At 40.4% G+C, this 21,127-nt stretch overlaps 1 protein-coding gene across 11 annotated transcripts in view; it reads right to left on the bottom strand.

Moving 5' to 3' along the window:
- Window positions 1-21,127, bottom strand: part of TSPAN4 (tetraspanin 4) — a 1,204,586-nt gene that overhangs the window by 126,400 nt on the left and 1,057,059 nt on the right. For all 11 annotated transcript variants that reach the window (XM_089653563.1, XM_089653565.1, XM_089653562.1 and 8 more), the window contains one exon: window positions 1,069-1,143. In XM_089653563.1, the coding sequence (XP_089509689.1) occupies window positions 1,069-1,143 (75 nt within the window). The remainder of the gene's footprint in view (window positions 1-1,068; window positions 1,144-21,127) is intronic.

Below are 21,127 nucleotides of genomic sequence, written 5' to 3'. Positions count from 1 at the left end.
AGAAATTTAATGTCAGACATTTTTCCACTGTGCCACTGGTCAGAAGATCTAATCTATTTAGTGGGGTTTGATTGCTGGGAAAATCGCACAACATATGAAGAAAATACTGTAGTATATTATCTTTAATTGTTGTTTTGAAATTACACTTTAAAACATTTTGGGAACTTTGTTGGTTTAATATAATTAAACAGATTTTTGATGACATACAGGTCCTGAAAGCATGTTTAGACAAATTTTCAAAATACAAGAACAGCTTATAGAAGAATATGATATTTTTATGGAATTGAATCAAAAGTATTGAAATTAAAGCATGAGAACGATATATTTCAAACATGTAGGTGCAGCAGATGTAACTATATCCAGTCAAGCGGTATACTGTTTTAATGAAATGTTCAGAATCAAAGAGAATAAATAACATAATAGATAAACGCAGTTAAAGCTGAACTCCAGAATTTGTTTTAAAAATACCCTTAGAGTGGCACTAAAAAGGTTATACTCATTTTAGGGGTAGAGTAATAAGCTGTAATACTTACCTTATTCCTCCCTCCAACAGGCGTCCACCATGCTGTGTGACAGGCCCCCCAAAGTACTTTCTCCAAGGTGCTCCAGCCAGTGGTGCACTCTGAAATCATCATGTACAATGAAGAAACATCAGTCTTGCATTGTTTGTGAGGACAGCGAGCACCTAAAACATCAAAGTGAAGAGGAGAGTGCTGCAGCGAGGAATTAGGTAAGTATTACAACTTATTTCTTTACCCATGGACATAACAAGCAATTAACCCTTACAGTGCAGGGGGCCCCAATGCAAGAATATTTTTTTTAAAAATCCAGAGTTCAGCTGTGACCCCGTATAAAAAATAATGTAATGTAATATGTAATATATTTTTATGAATAGACCCGTATGTCAAGAAGCTCCATTGAATGACTATTTGAAACGAGAAAAACATTTGTATACACGCTGCTGTAGAAGAACTGGCTTTAGTGCAAATTAATATTCTTGTGAGTAAATAAATGAAGAAAAAAAACATTCTGCAGTAAGCTGGACTGATTCCATTAAACATGGCTTACCTTGTCAGTGTAGATAAAGAAGAGGCTAACCACAATAAGCTCCAGTAAGAAGATTATAAGCAACAGGATAAAGAACTAAAAAAAAAAAGATGTACAGTGATTATTTATTATCTAGCACAACAATAAATTTCCATGTTTCTGCAAAAAGTTAATAATTGTTCAAAGTTTCATATATGAAGTTGTCATGGTCTATGCCTTTGATTCAAATCAAAGACCACATTCCATTATCACTTTAAAATGTCAGTATGCAATTGTGCAGCCTATTAACTATTTGCAACAAAAAAATGAAAAGCAGCCTTGCTTGTTCTAGTCCAGAAGATGTAAAATGAACTGTCATCATGCATTAGATTATATGACATATTCAGAAAGACACATTAATGTGCAGTAACCCATAGTGACAAGCCAGAAATAATGGTTGATTGATCTTATTTTATTCCATTTAAATTTGATTGGTTGCCATGAGATACTACAGTTGGTTGCACATGTATTTGTACTTCCCTATTGATTACATTTTAAATGAAACAATAAAAATTGCTTAGACATAGAAGACACATACTGCTTCTAACATGCAATGCTGTGGCCCATCAAGCACTCAGAAGCACTAGCTGCAGTAAAATCAATGATTGCATGCAAGCATTAATACTGTAGTGGCCACTGACTGGCCAATAAAAGTGTAATTGTTGAATGGGCTCTGAATAGGGTAGAGTGAGTCACTGCTGGTGAGTGGTTGCAGGATTGATGGTGAGTGGTGTCTCTGAGGAGTTGTAACTCCAGATGCAGTCTTCCTGAGCAGCAGCAGAGGTTGGGTGGTGAGGTTGGTTAAATATCCCGGACTGGAGGAAGGAAGCTGAAGGGAGGCAGTATAAATTGACAGGCCTGGAAATTAGAAGGTCACGTCCCATTGCAACACAGACTTGCCCGCTGCAGGGATAACTCTGTGCATCCAGCTTGGTATGGGTGTTTAAGCATTGATGCTACCATACACGTGCAGTAGCAACACAATGTTACAATATTATTGTGCCAGGTATTGACGCCATTTTGGCTTATCCAAAAGACTGTAAGCTACTCCCAGAGTGAACCTGGCATTTTTGTGACAGTGCTGCTGAACAATCCACTCCCAGCACAGAATGTCCCCTGTTCCAGTCACTAATAACTTATTTGTGGCTCGTATAAGTCACCTGATCTACAGAAAGGAGCTACAAAAAAAGTTAATAGTTATGGGAGACTTCCTGTGCTGGTGGTACGTGTGCACAGTAGAACCCCACAGAAGCCTATAGAGCTTTACTGCAACACATGCAGGCAGCTAGATGTAGGAGATGCACCAGACACAGGTAAACATTGCGGCAGAATGATGGTGGACTCTGTGTCAGAAATGTGTATACAGCAGAGGAGGGGGCGGTGGGTTAGATCAGCACAGTGGGAGGTGAGGGAAATTCACAAAATGCTGTTTGAAGGTTTCCTTATCCATTTGGTTAAAATAAATCATAAAGCAATCATATATGTGTTTTTCAAAATATTTCATGATGATTCCTTACAATCCAACAATAATAAAAGCATCCACCCTGTTAAACTCTGAACTGCTTTAAAACATATTTGTTAAGATCTTACACATATAATATAGCAGCTGAGAATTAACAAGATGGAAGTCTCTTCATAACATATGAAAAGCACATACTGCCTGCTATTCTGAGAAGCCTCCTCCAAAGTCCTAATAGTCCACACATCACATAACCAGCACTGAAGGTGAAAATATTATGGCCCCTTCACACTAACATTCATTGTGGTGCCCTACTGCACACAAGGTTACATATGTTGCATTAATGCAGACAACAAGAATGGGCTGCCAATACATGGCAACAGGAACAAAAAGAATGATCTGCACCTATTTTTTGATGCAGTGCCTCACAATCAAAGCCAAGTGTTGTCTTGGGCTGTAGTGTGAGTCCATCGGCACCTACTGCACTTGTGCATTGGAGTGCTATTCTTAATAAATGGCTTCACAACACACTGCACATAGCGCAAAGCATAGGTTTGAAAGACACCCTAAGTTAATTAACTTAACTTAGTTAATTGAGTTAATGATCTGTCTCCCAATGCTAACTCAACCCACTTGCACTTACCTTAGCTTAGCAAGCAATGTAGGCCAGGAGCCTGCACCTGATTGGGTGGAGCTCTGGCAGAGAAGGCTCCCTGCAGGCCTACAGGTAGACAGCTTTTGTATTTGGGCCTATGAAGAACCCAATGTGATGATTACACACTGTCTTATCCTGGGTAGATATAGTGTAGCTTGCAGGGCAACAATCTAAGTACCAGCAGACTTAGATTGACTGTCATCGGGGCAGGTTAATTAGGCAGTTAACGCTTTACACACATACACATGATAGTCACCACTACATGTTTTAATGGAAGCACACAACGTTGAAATTCTAACCTTTAGGCCTGGTTCACACTAGGGCAAATTCAGATGCAACTTGAGTCACACAGAATCACATGACAAGGGAAATCACATAGTTTTCGATGTCCATTCACATCAATGCAATTCAGCACATAGTGATTTTGGAAAAGATTCCTGTACTAGTGCGATTCCAGCACAATTTTGGCCCCATAGAATATACAAACCTTATCAAAGTTGCAATAAAGTTGCACCCAAGCAGCACTACATAATCACACTGAAAATAGGATCAAAGTCGTATCGCAGCAATGTGAACTTAGCCCTAAAAAAAGTCTGTAACACTCACTGCCACACTCAGACAGGAACGTAATACAGTTTACGGCAGCTTCTTTAAAGTGGTCTTAAAAAATAGGTTTGGGATTACAAAAAAAAAACATTTATACTCACTTAGGTGAATGCAGCATCGATCCGATGCTGAATCTGTCCCCTGCCGCCACCGAGAACTGAGCAATCAGAGATTGCTGATCGCTTAGTTCTCGCTCTTCAGTGAGCTCATTGGAGCGCTGAGCTGTGAAGGGGGTAGGAGCGACTGGCTCAGCTTCTCAGTGCAATGCTGAAAGGCTGAGCCAGCAGCCAGTCCAGACATCTGAGTGCAGCCCAATATTAAAGCCAGGATCTCTCCAGAGCCCAGACTGGCTGAGTGACATCAGCTGACAGCAGGCTTTAGACCACTGTTGGCTGAATACGGGTCACAGGAGTACAGAAAAAAGTGCACTCTTGTGATCCCCCAGAAAATGTATGACCAAAAGATCTTTGGCTCTACTTCTCCTTTAATCAATAGTTCTATCATTTATTGTAACCATTTTTAATTAACCTGTAATGAAAAAAAAAAATAAAGAAAATAAATTCTAGAAATATTTACAGAAAAAAATATTACAAAATAGACATAAGCAACAATAAAAAAAAGGGTTTGAAAGTAAAACAATACTTGAATGGAGTCCTTCTGGTCTTGGTACAGTGCAGGGTTTGGATCACTTGAAGATTAAATCCAATCTGGCCCTCTTAACCTGACTCTTTGTAAACTTTTTTTAACCATATTTTATTTATGCAAAAGGTTTTACATTTCTTTTAAACCAAGCACAAAAAAAGAAAAAGAATACAATGGCATACATATAGTAGTCAAGGAACATACATTGCTACACACTGAGTAGGACTTCAATGCAGACAAGTACATTAAAAAATTAAAGTCACTGAGTACATATTATCCTGTCCCCATCTGACTTTCTACAACCCTGGATCCTGATCTCCAACAAGGTTGGAGCAAGAATAACCCCTGCCTTCAACTTGTTTATCAATCTAGACCAAAGTGAAAATAATTTTTATGGACCAATCTATTCTCATATGTAATGTTTTCATAGGAGATATATGTACCACATACTTAATTAATAATGGTGATAACTTCACCCCAGTACCTCACCAACTTGGGAAGTGATCCACACCACTGTTGCTGTCTGACGTGTTTCAGCTGACACGGCTTTAGTCATAATTGAGTTATGACTAAAGCCGTGTAGGCTGAAACGCGTCAACTCACTGTATTTCTGACTTTTACACTATGGTTTCTACAATAAACACGATTTTAAGAGCATATTTCTGTATTCCTCTAGGTGAACTGTGTTTTGTCAAACGTCTCACCTTGCATGAATGCATAGCACAGACAGGAAGATTTTGATCTTTCTCTCTTGTTAGTGATAAGTGATTTTTTTTTTGTTGAATGAGGGTAACATTTTTCAACAAGGTTTAGTACCACTCTCCTATTTTTTCCACACAGTTTGGGGTTCACCAGATCTCTCTCTCATCACAACCAGTGCCTCTCGTACTCTGCATCCTGACAACTCCCTGCCACTAAGCACCCCTACTGCTGAACCCTGTTGCACCCGACTCCATTCCTGCATTCCAGCACCCATGGCACTACACCCTTGACTCTGGTCCTTCCTGCCTTTCAACACCTCTGACACTGAACTCCAACACCCCAGACAATGCACCTTTTTCTAAGCTAGCAACTCTCCCACTGCATATTCCCCCAATGCCCCCCATCCCTTCTCCCCCATGTCAACTTTGCAGAGACATGCATAGAAGAGGTGAAGCTGAGCCTGGAGTTTCCAGGCTCTCTGCCCGCTTCTGCCTCCCTCTGGTAACATCACCTCCTTCCCACTGCAGCCTGTAGAGGTCAGTCAGCCCTTTGGCCTCTGGGGGCTCTGTGCACATTTTGTGTGTCCCAAGAGAAAGAGAGGGGAGTTGCACACTTCTGGCCTAGAAGAGGAAACCAAACACCAAGATGCCTACTACTTCTATTACCACAGAACACTTTCAGTGCAGCAGTCATTTTCTAGATCTCCAACATCAAAATGTATTCTTTAGTTGTATTTTCAAATGAACCTTTTTATTTGAAATACAACCCCACTAATTATCACCCCTCCCTTCTAAACTATGAAACCTTCTATATTATAATTTGCATATGCAATGTCTATATCAGACTGAAACTAAGGCTAGGTTCACGCTGCATTGGGTTCTGAAAAATTACCTGCAGTGGATTGTTTATCAGAGGGCAGCTAGGCAGTCGCTTCAGGCATTCAGGAGGTGACCATGCTGTTTTCTCTCCTTAATGCCTGTGTTTTAGTTTTGCTTTTTTATTTTTTGAATAGAAATATAAAGTGAAACTAACATGCCACAAACATCATCCAAGCGCTTGGCTCGCGGTTGTTTTGCAACCCCCTCTGACTGTATGTTAGGATTTATGTGGGCGGTTGCAAGGTAAGACCAGTGGTGTATTTAGGTTTTGTGCTGCCCCAGACACCACAAAAATTGGGTGCCCCCCATGTAGAGAGCCTAACATTGACCAACAACACCCCTGCCCAACCCCGACCTGAGAGAGCCTTCCACTAACAACCCCCCCCCCGGCGAGAGGAAGACACTCACCTTCAGAGCTCTGGAAGTGCCCGGGAACAAGAGTTGGGCTCTCCATACACCATCAAGCAGCCCGCAACCTCTCTCAGATCCCACCAGGTCCCCATGCCGTATGTGTCCCTTCTTCTGGAGGGCGGTGCTGCCCCAAAGAAAAATGCCGCCCTAGGCAAATGCCTTGTTTGCCTGGTGGTAAATATGCCCCTGGGTAAGACTGCAGCTTAACCAGCTGTTTTTACTATTCCTCTGGTGTGAAAGGGAGCTTAGGCATTTTACAACATGGATAGCATAGAATTGGTGAAATAGCAAAGATGAAAACAAAAAGCTAATTTTATGCTTAAAGTGGTTGTAAACCCCAAAAATCAAAATTTAAATGACCAGCCAACCTCACACAGCACAGCAGCAGAAGTCATCTGTCCCTAGTCTGGCCAGGAAAGGAGCAGCCAGTCATCTGAAATCCTCTCTGCTTTCGTACAGTGAAAAAACCCGACCATGAAAAAAAATTGTGTCGTCACACCCAATCTCCTGTGACTGACAGACTAATTAGGGGTCTCATGCATGAACATGAGAGAAGGGGGTGTGTGCCCTGCAGCCATCCACACAGATCACTCCCAAAATAGCTGGGCACTTTTACTGTGTAACTAGGGGGCACTACTTCACTACTTGAAAATAGGGCACTACAGTAAAAGTGTCCAGCCCTTGAGGGCTTCATTGTGATCCTCCTGCTTGGCTCTCTTCCTGGCAGCTGTGGTGTTAAATCTGTGTGAGGATATTTGGCTTCACTTCATTGATCATGCTGAGCTGTCAAAGCATGTATCCCCCTCCTCCTCCTCTGTTAGTAGAGATAAACACAAAGGGAGTGATCTGTGTGGATGGCTGCTGGACACCCCCCCCCCCCCTTCTCTCATGTTCATGCATGAGACTCCTAATTAGTCTGTCAGTCACAGGAGAGGGGATGTGGAGACACAATTTTTTTTCATGTGTTGGGTTTTTTTACCATAGGAAAGGGAGGAGCCTGCCATAGTGACGTCACGCCGCAGACGGACGCATGGAAGGCCGGCGGCCATTTTAAATATCTTTCTTACATGTGAGTGCTCAATATTATTTTTCTATTATTGATCCTTCCGGAATAATAAAATACTACACTATTAGTGCTTCCTATGTCTCTGGCTTGGTTTATATGAGCCCCAAAGGTGGAGATATCCCTATTTCTTTATGAAATTGATCCGGTGGTCTGATGCTTACTTGGAGCTGTTCCTAGGAGCTGAGAGTGTCCTTTGAGTGATTGAAGTTGCCTTGTGTGCCTTTGTTGTGCCAGATGATTCCGCCATCCTCGCCTACACCCTGATGACCATACTTGGATATTATACATACATGCGACTATCTTTTGTGCTTCTGGTGAGTGCATTCCCATTACTGGTCCTTATCACAGAGACCACCAGCACGCAGCATGGATCACCTTCATATTTGGACTTTTGTATTTTGTGTATTTGAAAACGCACAACTTCAGTCACTTTATATCAGTTGCCTTTACTAGTCGCATGCTTCATTTCACAACGGCTCACTATCTACATTTGTACCACTTTTTAGCGCTCTACAGTGCCCACGTTATTAATATCATTATTATTATTAATTCTTATTATTTTATTATTGCCATTTTAGCGCTGCATTTATATTTATTTGTATGCATGCCTGACAATGTTGGGGCATGCTCCTAATGAGATGAGACAGATTGTGTCCTGGGGTATTTTCTTCCAGATCTGAACCACGGCTTCAATGAGCTCCTGGACAGTCTGAGGTGGAACCTGACAGCGTCAGATGGACCAAAACATGATATCCCAGAGGTGTTCTATTGGATTTAAGTCAGGTGAGCATGGGAGTCAATTAATGGTATCAATTCCTTCATCCTCCAGGAACTGCCTGTGTACTCTCACCACAGGAGGCCGGGCATTGTCGTGCACCAGGAGGAACCCAGGACCCACTGCACCAGCGTAGGGTCTGACAATGGGTCCAAGAATTAAATTCTACTACATAATGGCAGTCAGGGTGCCATTGTCTGGCCTGTAGAGGTCTGTGAGTCCCTCCATGGATATGCCTCCCCAGACCATCAATGACCCACCACCAAAATGGTCATGCTGAATGGTGTTACAGGCAGCATAGCATTCTCCATGGCTTCTTCAGATCCTTTCACGTCTGTCACATGTGCTCAGGGTGAACCTGCTCTGATCTGTGAAAAGCACAGGGTGCCAGTGGCGGACCTACCTATTCTGGTGTTCATGGCAAATGCCAATCATGCTCTAGGGTGCGGGGCAGTGAGCACAGGGCCCACTAGAGGGTGTCGGGGCCCCCAGGCCACCCTCATGAAGTCTGTTTCTGATAGTTTGGTCAGAGACATTCACTAGCCTGCTGGAGGTCATTTTGTAGGGCTCTGGCAATGCTCTACAAAGGAGCAGATATCGGTCCTGCTGATGGGTTAAGAACCTTCTATGACCCTGCCCAGCTCTCCTAGAGTAACTGCCTGTCTCCTGGAATCTTCTCCATGTGCTTGCAACTGTGCTGGGAGACACTGCAAACCTTGTGGCAATGGCACGTATTGATGTGCCATCCTGGAGGAATTGAACTGACTGTGCAACCTCTGTAGGGTCCAGGTATTGCCTGATGCTACAAGTAGTGACAATGACCCTAGCCAAATGTAAAACTAGTGAAAAACAGTCCGAAAAGATGAATAGGAAACAAAAATGTCAGTGGCCTCCACCTGTAAAACCATTCCCGTTTTGGAGATCATCTCATTATTGCCCATCTAGCACACCTGTTGTTAATTTCATTAACAAAGCAGCTGAAACTGATTAACAACCTCCTCTGCTACCTAACTGACCAGATCAATATCCCAGGAGTTTTATTGACTTGATGCTATACTCTGATTAAAAAGTGTTCCTTTAATTTTTTTGAGCAGTGTAGATTCCGTTACCATTCACAAACATGTCTATTCATATTTTGTTCCCTTTTTGAGATTTGGCATTGTATTTGCTCTTGTTACGCACTAAATGCAGCTAGTAATTCTTTTTTATCAGAAATTTTAGTCTACAGGAATTTTACCAGAGTGTGTTTGCAGTGTCCTTCAAAGGGCTTGCTAATAAAGTCAGCTATGTGCAGAAAAATAGCTTAACCTTGGATCAGAACAATCAGATATATTCATTTCCTATAACCTTTACATAGATCTGTAAATTGTATTCATAGTTTTCCTAGAAACAGACGTATAACTTAGATTTATGCGTCCTTTAAAGACCATCCAATGCTTTTAAAGAAAACCACAGGTTGCCATTGCCAAATGCTGGCTGACTGGCTATTGTGCTAATCCTCTGTAATCAAACATTCTTCCGTAACTAAGTTGAAACTAATAGGCAGAGCTTTGATTTTAATTGCTACATATGTGTTCCAGATCAACAATTCTTCATGTATAGAAGCTAAAGGATCAGTATGACAGACAGGAAAATATTATTCTCAAAAAAAAAGTATGCAAGGGAATTGCACGTTTCTTTTGACTGCTTGCCTTTACACCTTGTACATATGGATTTCAGCTTGTATAAAAGCAGTGTATACAACAAGGTTTAACAAAGCATTTGCAAAGCCATGGGCCAGCTTCAAAAATATAAATCAAAGGCCACACCACAGCTAAAAGGTCCAGATAGGACTTTATTCTCTTAGATTGTAAGCTCCAAGGAGCAGGGCCTTCCTAACCCTCTTGAATTGAACTATATTACGATATTGTCTCCCGTTATATTGTAAAGCGCTGAGCAAACTATTGGCGCTATATAAATCCTGCATAATAATAATTCCAATAAACGTCACAGAAATAATAGTAATTGTAGCAAACACATTTCAGGTGTCCAAAACTGCCCTTTAATTAGGGCTTGAAACTGAAAACAATATAAACAGATTAGAAGTGAACTGGGCTGTTAATGGTATTTCTTCCAATAGGACAGCAGCTGGTTTAGCAGTAAATAATCTAGCAGACTTTTATCAATTAAATTGGCAGACATAATAAAAATAATTTGGCAGACTTTGATCTGACTTTCTGTGAGATGTTGCAGGTCAGTGACTCAGAAAGCAGTGAAGCAGCAGTGTCAGTATAATAGGAGGTCACCAAGCATTTTCAGATGGAGGTCAGGAATGTGAGCCCCTACATTTTTCTCAGAAAAGGTCTCTGTTAATAAACATGCCAAAAAGTATAGCCATGAAACTGCTCACCTTTTATACTAAAATGTTGTAACTGAATTTACATATACTATACACATGAACACAGCCAGGATTAAATCTAATTTCTTTTTCCAACCAATTCCTGTCTGTCCTGGAAAGTAAGCAGGTGGGAATTTTTAACATGATTATATTGGGTAGGAAAGCAATAAAGACATATTTTCTAGTATACTTGTTCTCCATTTTTCCCTTCCAGAAATGACACTTATACAATTAGAGAGTTTTATTATATAGGAAAAATGAGCAAAGTGTTCCCCTTTCCCTCATCTACTCAACCCATCAGTGAAGTCTGATGGTTGTTAAAATGCTGTAAATCAGGAACACACTTGTGCTGTGACAGCAGAAAGCTTCTTGCAGTCTCTTCTAGGTGTTGCTGGCTTTTCCCAGAGCAATATCCAGCGGCAGCTCTAGACCCTTCCCCCTTTGGCCAACAACATTTCTAGTGATTGAAACCTGCCTTAGCAGCAAAGACTACTCCTTTGGGGAAAGAAGAGAGAATGCAAACAATGCACCTGCTTCAGAAATGTAAAAAGCAAAATTAAATAGTTTGGGTTTTTAAAGGAGGTTTTTTTTTTTTAATGTAAAAACACTGAGACATATAGAATTGCAAACCATTTATACAACATTGGAAGTAGATACAGAACACCTGTAGGATAGCAATGGATATGTTGAAATTTATAAATCATATCTGGATTTGTATAAAGCAGGCCTGAATGTCTAGAAAGGCCACTTTCGGTTATAAACCCAAAAGCAAACATTTATTATATTGAAGCTTACCAGTTCTTAGATGTGATGACTGCATTAGTAAAGCCTTTATCCCAAAAGGAAAGAATATGTTGGTGTAACTGCTTATAAAATGTTAGGTGGAGTCTGGCTTCAATTTGTTAGTGTATTTAAATCTGCAAGTCCATATAACACTCACCTCCAGGACTGGAAATGCTGCTGCCCAAAGGTGTCTCTGCTGCTCTTCCATCTAGAGAGGAGGCACTCTAAGCATGAATTGTGCTACTGGCCAGATTAACAGGTGAAAACAAAGGGAAAGAGCCCTAACAAAAGAAAGCTAATGATCAGTAAATAATAATGTTTGAAGATTTTGCTTTCCTTTGAATCACTTAATTAATATTTAGTTGTATAAGCACTGTTTCTGAGAACTGCTGTACATCTGTGTTGCATGGAGTCAACCAACTTCTGGCACCTGTGAACAGGTATTCCAGCCCAGGATGATTGGACTACATTCCACAGTTCTTCTCTATTTCTTGGTTTTGCCTCAGAAACTGCATTTTTGATGTCACCCCACAAGTTTTCTATTGGATTAAGATCTGGGGATTGGGCTGGCCACTCCATAATGTCAATCTTGTTGGTCTGGAACCAAGATGTTGAACGTTTACTGTGTGTTTGGGGTCGTTGTCTTGTTGGAACTCCCATTTCAAGGGCATTTCCTCTTCAGCATAAGGCAGCATGACCTTTTCAAGTATTCTGATGTATTCAAACTGATCCATGATCCCTGGTATGCGATAAATAGGCCCAACACCGTAGTATGAGAAACATCCCCATATCATGATGCTTGCGCAACTATGCTTCACTGTCTTCACAGTATACTGTGGCTTGAATTCAGAATATGGGGGTCGTCTGACAAACTGTCTCCGGCCACTAGACCCAAAAAGAACAATCTTACTTTCATCAGTCCACAAAATGTTGCGCCATTTCTCTTTAGGCCAGTCAATGTCCTCTTTGGCAAATTGTAACCTCTTCAGCACATGTCTTTTTTTCAACAGTGAGACTTTGCGGGGGCTTCTTGCAGATAGCTTGGCTTCACATAGGCATCTTCTAATTGTAACAGTATTCACAGGTAAATTTAGACCTTCTTTGATCTTTCTGGAGCTGATTGTTGGCTGAGTCCTTGCCATTTTGGCTATTCTTCTATCCATTCGAATGGTAGTTTTTCGCTTTCTTCCACGTATTTCAGGTTTTGGTTGCCATTTTAAAGCATTTGCGATCATTTTAGCTGAGCAGCCTATCATTTCTTTATATATGTTTTCCCCTCTCCAATCAACTTTTTAATCAAGGTACGCTGTTCTTCTGAACAATGTCTGGAACAATCCATTTTCCTCAGAATTTCAGAGAGAAATGCACTGTAACCAGCATGTACAACATTTGCTGCCCTCCTTCCTTAAATAAGGGCAATAATTGCCACCTGTTTTTCAAAGAAAGATGACCTCACTAACAGAACTCCACACTGCTATTATTTTGAACATGCCCCTTTCAATTAGTGATTCAATTACACAGAATCAGCAGCATGCATGTCATGAGTGTTGGGTCTGTTGGATTTCTATTACTCTACTACACCTGCTAGTAAATTATTTGCCATGTAGAAATATAATTTCTACCAAAAAAAGTGATTGATCAGGTTAGTGATGTCTGACTGCTATTATTGTGAACACAACTGTATAAGGACTGGTAGTCTGTAATATAGTACATTCATGTTCTCCTTTTTTGTATCCTTCAACAATATGCTAATGAAATTTTTGGTTCGCCCCGATGGGTGTGTATCAGTCTGTATGTCACATAAATGCAAGAGTAGAATATTTTTATCAGTGGCTGAGATGTGATTTGATCTGTAGAAATATGTGATTGTAGATATAGTTTAATCCTGTGTTATTAGAAATATAGTATTCCTTAATCAGTCAAAGAAATATGTTTTTCAATTAGCAATTGAAAGGACTGAGAAAGCTTCTAGGCTAGATTTGACACCTAGAGGCCAATAAAACTTTGCCTTCCAAGTAGACATGGATTTCTCACCTTCTTGAGCCTGAAATAAGAGTCCTAGTTATTTCAGCTACATGAAACAGCAGGGGACAGAGAGAAGGCTCCGAAATGTCTGCCAGCTTTGATTTATATCAACAGATAAGAGGAATCTATTTCATCTCTGATAAAAGCTAAAATATTGGTAGCAGTGTGATGAAAATAACTCCTTCTGATTGGACACATTTTAGGCTACATATACATGTAAAACTGTATTTGTAGCCTATATAGAATCCCGGAAAAACATACAAAACTGTTATATGGTACCTGATTATGACAAACGAACAGTGATTGGTACTGCTGCAACTGGACTGGTGCACTGGTGTCGGAAATCCTATTCCCGACCCAACAATCAGAACCATTCCAAGCCCATTTGAGACTGGTCATTTCAGAACACAGAACATCCTGTAGGCTGTTACAGGAACATCCCCCAGGGCTGACTGGCCAATGGCTAAGGTCCAGCCCACATCCATATTTCAATAAATTGAAGACCCTGAGATATGGACATAGTGATTCATACGGAGCCGGTTCCATTTGGCTTGTGAATCACGGACTTTCCTTGACTTGCTCCAGTCACAGAATAAATCTTGGTAAAAATGTTATTCCTGATTTTATCCCTCATATTTTTATAGTAAATAGCCAATTGTGTATGTATTTTGCCTTTCTTGCTTTTTTTATAATTCTTTTTCTTTGTATATGTTTTATGCACTGCCCACTTTCAGGTTATTAAATTATAAGGTTATTAAGAGACTTCTGTGTTCTAAACTAGGGCTCATATCCCTGGAGAGATTGATGCATTCTAGTGTCTATGTGCTCGGTCTAAGTTCCTTGCCAATCTGTATGCAATTGTACTGTGTGTTGGTAGATTGCATGCAGATTATGAACTAGCAGATCTGACATATAGAGATCTGTACGTGTGTGTGGTGGCCTTGAAGACCAGTCTGTGGACAAACTGTTGGGAGGTGCCAAGCTACCGTTTGTGTGTCTGGTGTGGGGGTATAAACTACAAAAAGAACAAACAGTAGGGCTCAAACGCCTAGTGCATTACCAATGATTTATTGTTCATAAAACATAGATTCCAAATGGATACTCACAGAAATGGAAAATATAATAGGATAAAAAGCACAAGATGCCATAGCATATTGGGGAGTCACACAACCATTTGCACTCGAGCGTGTTCTGACATGTTCTAACAGGCACTCCCCTGGGTCACAGCCCAGCTGACTCGGTCTTCATGGAGTAGTAGAAGAAATAACACATGTGAGTGATGCACTGTTGCCAGAAAATGAGTGACAGGAATCCAAAGCAACGGATTAACATAAAATTTTGCATGAAAATTAGTAAAAGACTGAGTGAAACTTTAGCTCTGTTACAACAGGCTTATGTTGAACATTCCATGAAGAAGTCAAGTGTCTTTGAATGGCATAGGCGGTTTGAGGAGAGGTGGGAAGATGTCCACCACGCTGCAATAAGTGGGCAGCCAAATATGCAAAGGATGGATGAAGATGTGGACAGAGTGCGACCCTTCGTGCGCTCAGATCAAATTAAGTATGCAAATGATGGCAGAAGAATTGAACATGAACAGGGAAACAGTGCAGCAGATTCTAATAGAGGCTTTGTGAATGAGCAAAATTTCAGCAAAGATGGTACCTCGAGTCTTGACAGATCAGCTTCTCAAGGGGACTTCTTTGAAGGTGACAACAGTTGTTAGTGTATAGGTAAGCAAACATTTCTTTTTTTTTACAGTCCATTCCAGGAATGAAATTTTCACACCTTGTACAGTATGTGTTTCAGCTGTATTTGGCTATTTGTTGGATTTCAGCTGTAACTCTTTATATTTAAAGATGAGAAGTGCAACTACTTTGGTGACAAACCACTTCTCTCCTTTACCTTCAATGCCATTCTTGTGCCTCAGGTAATGGCTATATATTTTATTTAATCTGTAATAAGTAAATACATACATAAAATAAACAAAAAAATATAGAGTTCTCTATTGATTGTTATCCCATTTGGATCACTTGTGAAATTTATTGGAGAGCTACATATATGTGATTGAAAGAAGTGTTACAGATAATCATAAAAATACGTATCCTCTTCCTTGAATGTATCACTAAATAACCACACATGTCTGCAGTTTGGTACCTCTGCGGTGTATATTGAGATAGTAAAACCAATTTTAGTTCCTCTCAAACCCTCCTGGGTGAGCTGTAAAGTGTGTTTTTATTTCCCGTTCTTCCCTCTGCTCCTGACTCCTCTTCTGTAATATTTCATGCTGCAGTTGCTCAGCGAGGTTGGTGTTAGTGCTGAGAGGATTGAATGTCACACAGCTGGCAGCCTCTGTTAGATCACTGTTAACCTTTCTTCTTTCAATGCTGGCAAAACTAAATGTGAAAACTTTGGGTGATTCAGGACAACGGGACAACTTTTTATAGAGCTGAATTTCCATATAAACAAGATTTTCTGTGCTTTAGAATCATTGCTTAATTTCTAACAGAGCAACTTCATTAGTCTAACACAATATTTTTTTAATTGCTGACTAATAGATCGTGGCAAGACATTATGGATGATGTTACAACATTTGCTGTGAAATTTAATTGAACAGTTACACATGCTACAAATGGCCTTTTCTTATTTTCTGGGATTTTTTTCTTAGAAAATAGATGCAGGAATTCAACCATGCCCCCCCCCCAAAAAAAAAGCCTCCCGACCACACACCATCAAATAGTGGGTGTGGTCAAATTTTTCTAACAGTGGGAGAGTCTAAAAGGGGCATTAAATACTGTTACTATTACAGTTCAAGGGTTAAACACAGAGTGCAGAGTTCAGGGGTGTTCTGCGTACAGAGTTTGGGGGTGAGCTATGTACAATGACTTGAAAAAGCATTCATACCCGTTGAAATTTTCCACATTTTGTCACGTTACAACCAAAAACATAAATGTACTTAATTGAGATTTTGTGTGATAGACCAACACAAAAAAGTGGCATAGAATTGTGAAGTGGAAGGGAAATGATAAAAGGTTTTCAAAATTTTTCACAAATAAATATCTAAAATGTGTGGCGTGCATTTGCATTCAGCCCCCTTTACTCTAATAATCATAACTAAAATCTAGTGGAACCAATTGCCTTCAGAAGTCACCTAAATAGTAAATAGAGTCCACCTGTGTGTAATTTAATCTCAGTATAAATAGAGATGTGAAGCCCTCAGAGGTTTGTTAGAGGACATTACTGAACAAACAGCATTGTGAAGGCCAAAGCCGGGGTAAGGTTATTAAAAAAAAAAACCCTAGCTGTGAACATCTCACACAGCATTGTTCAATCCATCATCTGAAAATGGAAAGAGTATGGCACAACTGCAAATCTACCAAGACATGGCTATCCACCTAGACTGACAGGCCAGGCAAGGAAAGCATTAATCAGAGAAGCATCCAAGAGGCTCATGGTAACTCTGGAGGAGCTGCAGGTGGGAGAATCTGTCCACAGGACAACTATTAGTCATGCACTCCACAAATCTGGCCTTTACGGAAAAGTTGTAAAGTAAGAACAAAAGAAGGCACACCAGCCTTGCGCATTACCTCATCAACAACGTATTTATTAAATGATAAAACAGATGTATACTCACAAAACATTCTTACTTGTTCCTTACCTTTGTTCTTACTTTACAACATTGTCCTGGGCTTCCCCAGCCTTCTAAAAGAGCTGCACAGCACTGCCCATATTTGGGGGATCAATCTTGTCAAAGAAGGTCTGTTCAAATTTGCCTGATATGGGTCTCTGAGCACAGGATGTTACTTGTTTTCTTTATGGAAGAGTGGCAAGAAGAAAGCCATTGTTGAAAGAAATCCATAAGAAGTCCCTTTGCAGTTTGCGAGAAGCCCAATAAAATACATTTACATTTTTGGTTGTAACACCACAAAATGTGGAATATTTCAAGGGGTGTGAATACTTTTTCAAGGCACTTTACCTGACCACTGCATGCAACCCCCCCTCCACTGCCCCCATCTCCCCCCCCCTTAAAAGCTTCACATTCTTATTGTTATATTAAGTTGAAGCACCAAGCCGGCTCTTCTAACTCCCTGTACACTGTAGGTGGCTTCACCTCTCTCACTTTGCAGGGAGATCATTCAGTAGGGGTGTTGTCATCCGCACTAAACCCTGGGCACCTGTATCTCCCTTGTCCCATCCTGCGTTAAGTGGAAGCTGCTCAGGAGATCAGATCTGTGGGAGCCGTTGGCAGACAAGCTGTCACTTGTAAACACAGAATTTGGATGTCTGTGTTTACAAGTGATAATGGTGAGCAGGGAGCAGAGGGCCTGAGCCAGAGGTGGTGAGTTTCACCATTCTTCAGCTGAAAAAAAGCCCTGCTTGTTTTAATAATTCACTATTAAAAGTGTGCCCATTCTTTAAACAGGCTGAATGCAGAAAGGCATGTTACTGTAGCTGCACATTGGTACAGTGGCTATGAGCGATGAGGCATGCGTTATTTCAGTGTCAGCAAGTGCAGAGGCAGTCGTTGTTGTAGTGGTGAGGTGGGGGCATGTGGGATGAGATGTTGAGAGCAGAGGGAAAGGATGCAATAATGAGAGGCACAGGTGAGGGGAGGTTTCAGGCATGGCGGTAAAGGGTGTTAAAACAATGTGGTAACAAAGAGCGCTGGTGCAGTGGTGGGGAGGACAGGTGGTGGTAGGCCTCTCAGGAGATTAGTTTGACTGATAATCAAAGTAGGGAGTGTTCTTTCAACTTTGATTTTGATTTTCAGGAACATTGTGCAGTCCAGGATTTGGAGGTTCCCTGTGTTTATCACAAGTTTATACAGCTGGAACTCAAGCTGTGCAATTTAAAACCTTCTCCAAGTTTTATCTTACCAAGTCTCGCACTGCAGAAATGGATAATTACCAAAGGTTGGTTGAACGTGATTTTACCCTTTTGGCTACTTCATTTGATTTGAAGATCTCTATTAATAACCTTTTCCAGCAGGAGTCATCCGTAATTCAGACAAAGGAGGTCTGATAGTTGTAATGGGGTGGATGTGTATAGGGATGAGGCTATCATGCAGCTTTTGGATACCAGTACTTACTACAAATTAAAGCGTGACCCTACTAAAAACTATAAAATGGTTTTGACACATTTGATCTAGTTAATCTAGGTATCTTTAATAGCAGAGAGGCTGATTCCCTTATTCCAGAACATCCGGTTCTCGCTATATTTCATCATTTGCCTAAGACACATGAGGGCCTTGATCCCCTGAATGGTAGGCCGATTATAGCTGGTATTGGGTCATTAAATGAAAGATCGGGTGAATGGCTTGATGGCCAATTGAAAACACTGGTTACACATCTTCACAGTTTTTTAAAAGATACAAATCATTTGCTTAATATCATGGGGAAATGTTGTTGGGACATTCAGTATTCTTGTCTTAGCAGTGATGTTAGTAGTTTATATTCTTCAATTCCTCATTCGGTGGCCATTCAGGCTGTCTCTTTCTACTTGGAATCATATACGGGATTGTCTATGGAGTACCGACTTTACATCTTGGATGTACTTCACTATCTCTTTACTCATACTTTTTTCATTGTTGATGGAGTTTATTATCTCCAGAGGTGTGGGGCCGCTATGGGAGCCAAATTTTCACCTTCTCTAGCTAACTTCTACATGGGATGGTGGGAGCGGACCTACATATTTGGAGCAGAGAACCCCTTTAGAGCATACATCAAGATGTACTTCCGATACATAGATGATCTTATCTTTGTGGTTGGATCAGATGAAAGATTTGGATGGTTTTCTGTCCTGCTTAAATGATAATGCACTTAATTTACATTTTACTGGACAGATGCAGAAGACACAAATCTGCTTTTTGGATGTTTAGCTGACCAAACTGAATGATCAAGTACATACTAGTTTAAATAGGAAACCTCTCTCCGGCAACAGTCTGCTCATTAGAAACATACCATAAAAAGTATCCCAGTGGTCAGTTTACACATTTAAGGAGGATTTGTAGTGATGATATCCAGTTTGAGCAGGAATCTGTTGGGTTGTACTCTCAGTTTTTAAACTGTGGATACCCAAAATGGATGCTGGACAGAAAAACAGGGAAGATCTTCTTATGAAGTCTAATTTTGACATACAGGGCAATAAAAATACAGACTTCTATAGGCCCACTCTTTCCACTGCATACAGTTTGGAATTTGGACAAATAGGATGGATTATAAATAGGTACAGTATTTACCTTTGTTGTCACATGATCCTGTTTGTGCCAAAATCCTTAAAGATGGTGTCCATGTTGTTCCCCAGAGAGCTCCCACTCTGGGAAATGTTTTGTCTCCAGGTTTTTTTGACCCCATAGGCATTCAGAGTACAACATGACTGAACTTTAAAAGTAATTATAAGTGTGGGAATAGAGGGTGTCCATGTTGTTCACATATAATGGTGGGAGACAGTGTGATCTCAACGTCTGGTGGTAGATACCATAGGTTAAACTCTTTTTTAACTGCAACATGAAATATGGGGTTTATATTATCACTTGCAGTATCTGTAAGATGGGGAGAACCACCATACATTTAATAGATTGTCTGCAGGACCACCTTTATGATATAGAGAAATGTCATTCTACAAATGTTGCAAGACATTCCAATGAGTGTCATGCTGGGAATGCCTCTGCAGTTTTGGTTCAGGTCATTGAAAAAGTGCGCCCCACCAAGAGAGGGGGTGATGTTTTTCGTATGTTATACAGGAGAGAGGTCCATTGGATTTTCCACATGCAAACCCACAAACTACTCGGGTTAAAAACTTTGAGTGGGATGTAACACATTTTTATGACTAACTTGCATGTGAGTATCGCTTTTCAAAGGTGATATGTGCTTTATATCTCATGTATATATGTCTGGGTTTATGAGGGTTAATCTTTCATTGGGCCAAGAGGTCGCTTAGTGATTTGTTTTGGATCCCCTGAGGGAGATATCCCCCGTGGGAACATCTTATTACTTCAAGGAATTTTTTGTTCATACCCAGATGGGTTGTCATTATATTATCATGAGGTATTTTTTGTTTTTATCTTTCCTTCTGTTGTTTTGCCTTATTATTATATATTTTTTAGATATATTTTCTTCTTTCTTTTTGTTTATAAATTGTTTCCCTGCAATTATTAAGTTTGTTATGACTTATGTTTATTGTGTTTTTATTATATAGCATTGGGTATTTCCTATTTTTCATTATTTTTTAGTTGTTGGTTTTCACTATTGTGGTGTTTATATTTATGTCCATGTCATGTGTGGATTCCGCTCACATTTATGTTTTCCCCTGGTTGGGGTTAACTAGCAGTGGGGCGGTACCCACACCTGAGGATTTAAGAGTAATCAAGAGTATCTATATATTAGATGATGTTATTGCCATGAATAGGTGCTACGGAGCGTGAAACACATCAACGTTTGTACATGCTATCATATAGCCTGTGTGCTCATATGTTGTAATTTTGCTATACTATGCTTCAATAAATCCACATGTTTTAGCAGAGTGTGCAGACACATTTTTCTGATTTCCTGTTGTTTCCAGAGACACACCGAGCGAGCACCTCTGTGGGTGTTGGATAGGATTCTGTCACACCACCTGGAGCATTGTTTCTTCTACTTGGATCATTTGGTGGCAGGCATGGTGGTG

This window comes from Staurois parvus, unplaced genomic scaffold, assembly GCF_062004578.1.
Source record: "Staurois parvus isolate SC_StPar_1 unplaced genomic scaffold, SC_StPar_1.0 ptg000715l, whole genome shotgun sequence".
Classification (NCBI taxonomy): Eukaryota; Metazoa; Chordata; class Amphibia; order Anura; family Ranidae; genus Staurois; species Staurois parvus.
The sequence above is the reverse complement of the archived record's forward strand: the minus strand, read 5'-3'. Positions and strand labels throughout refer to the sequence as shown.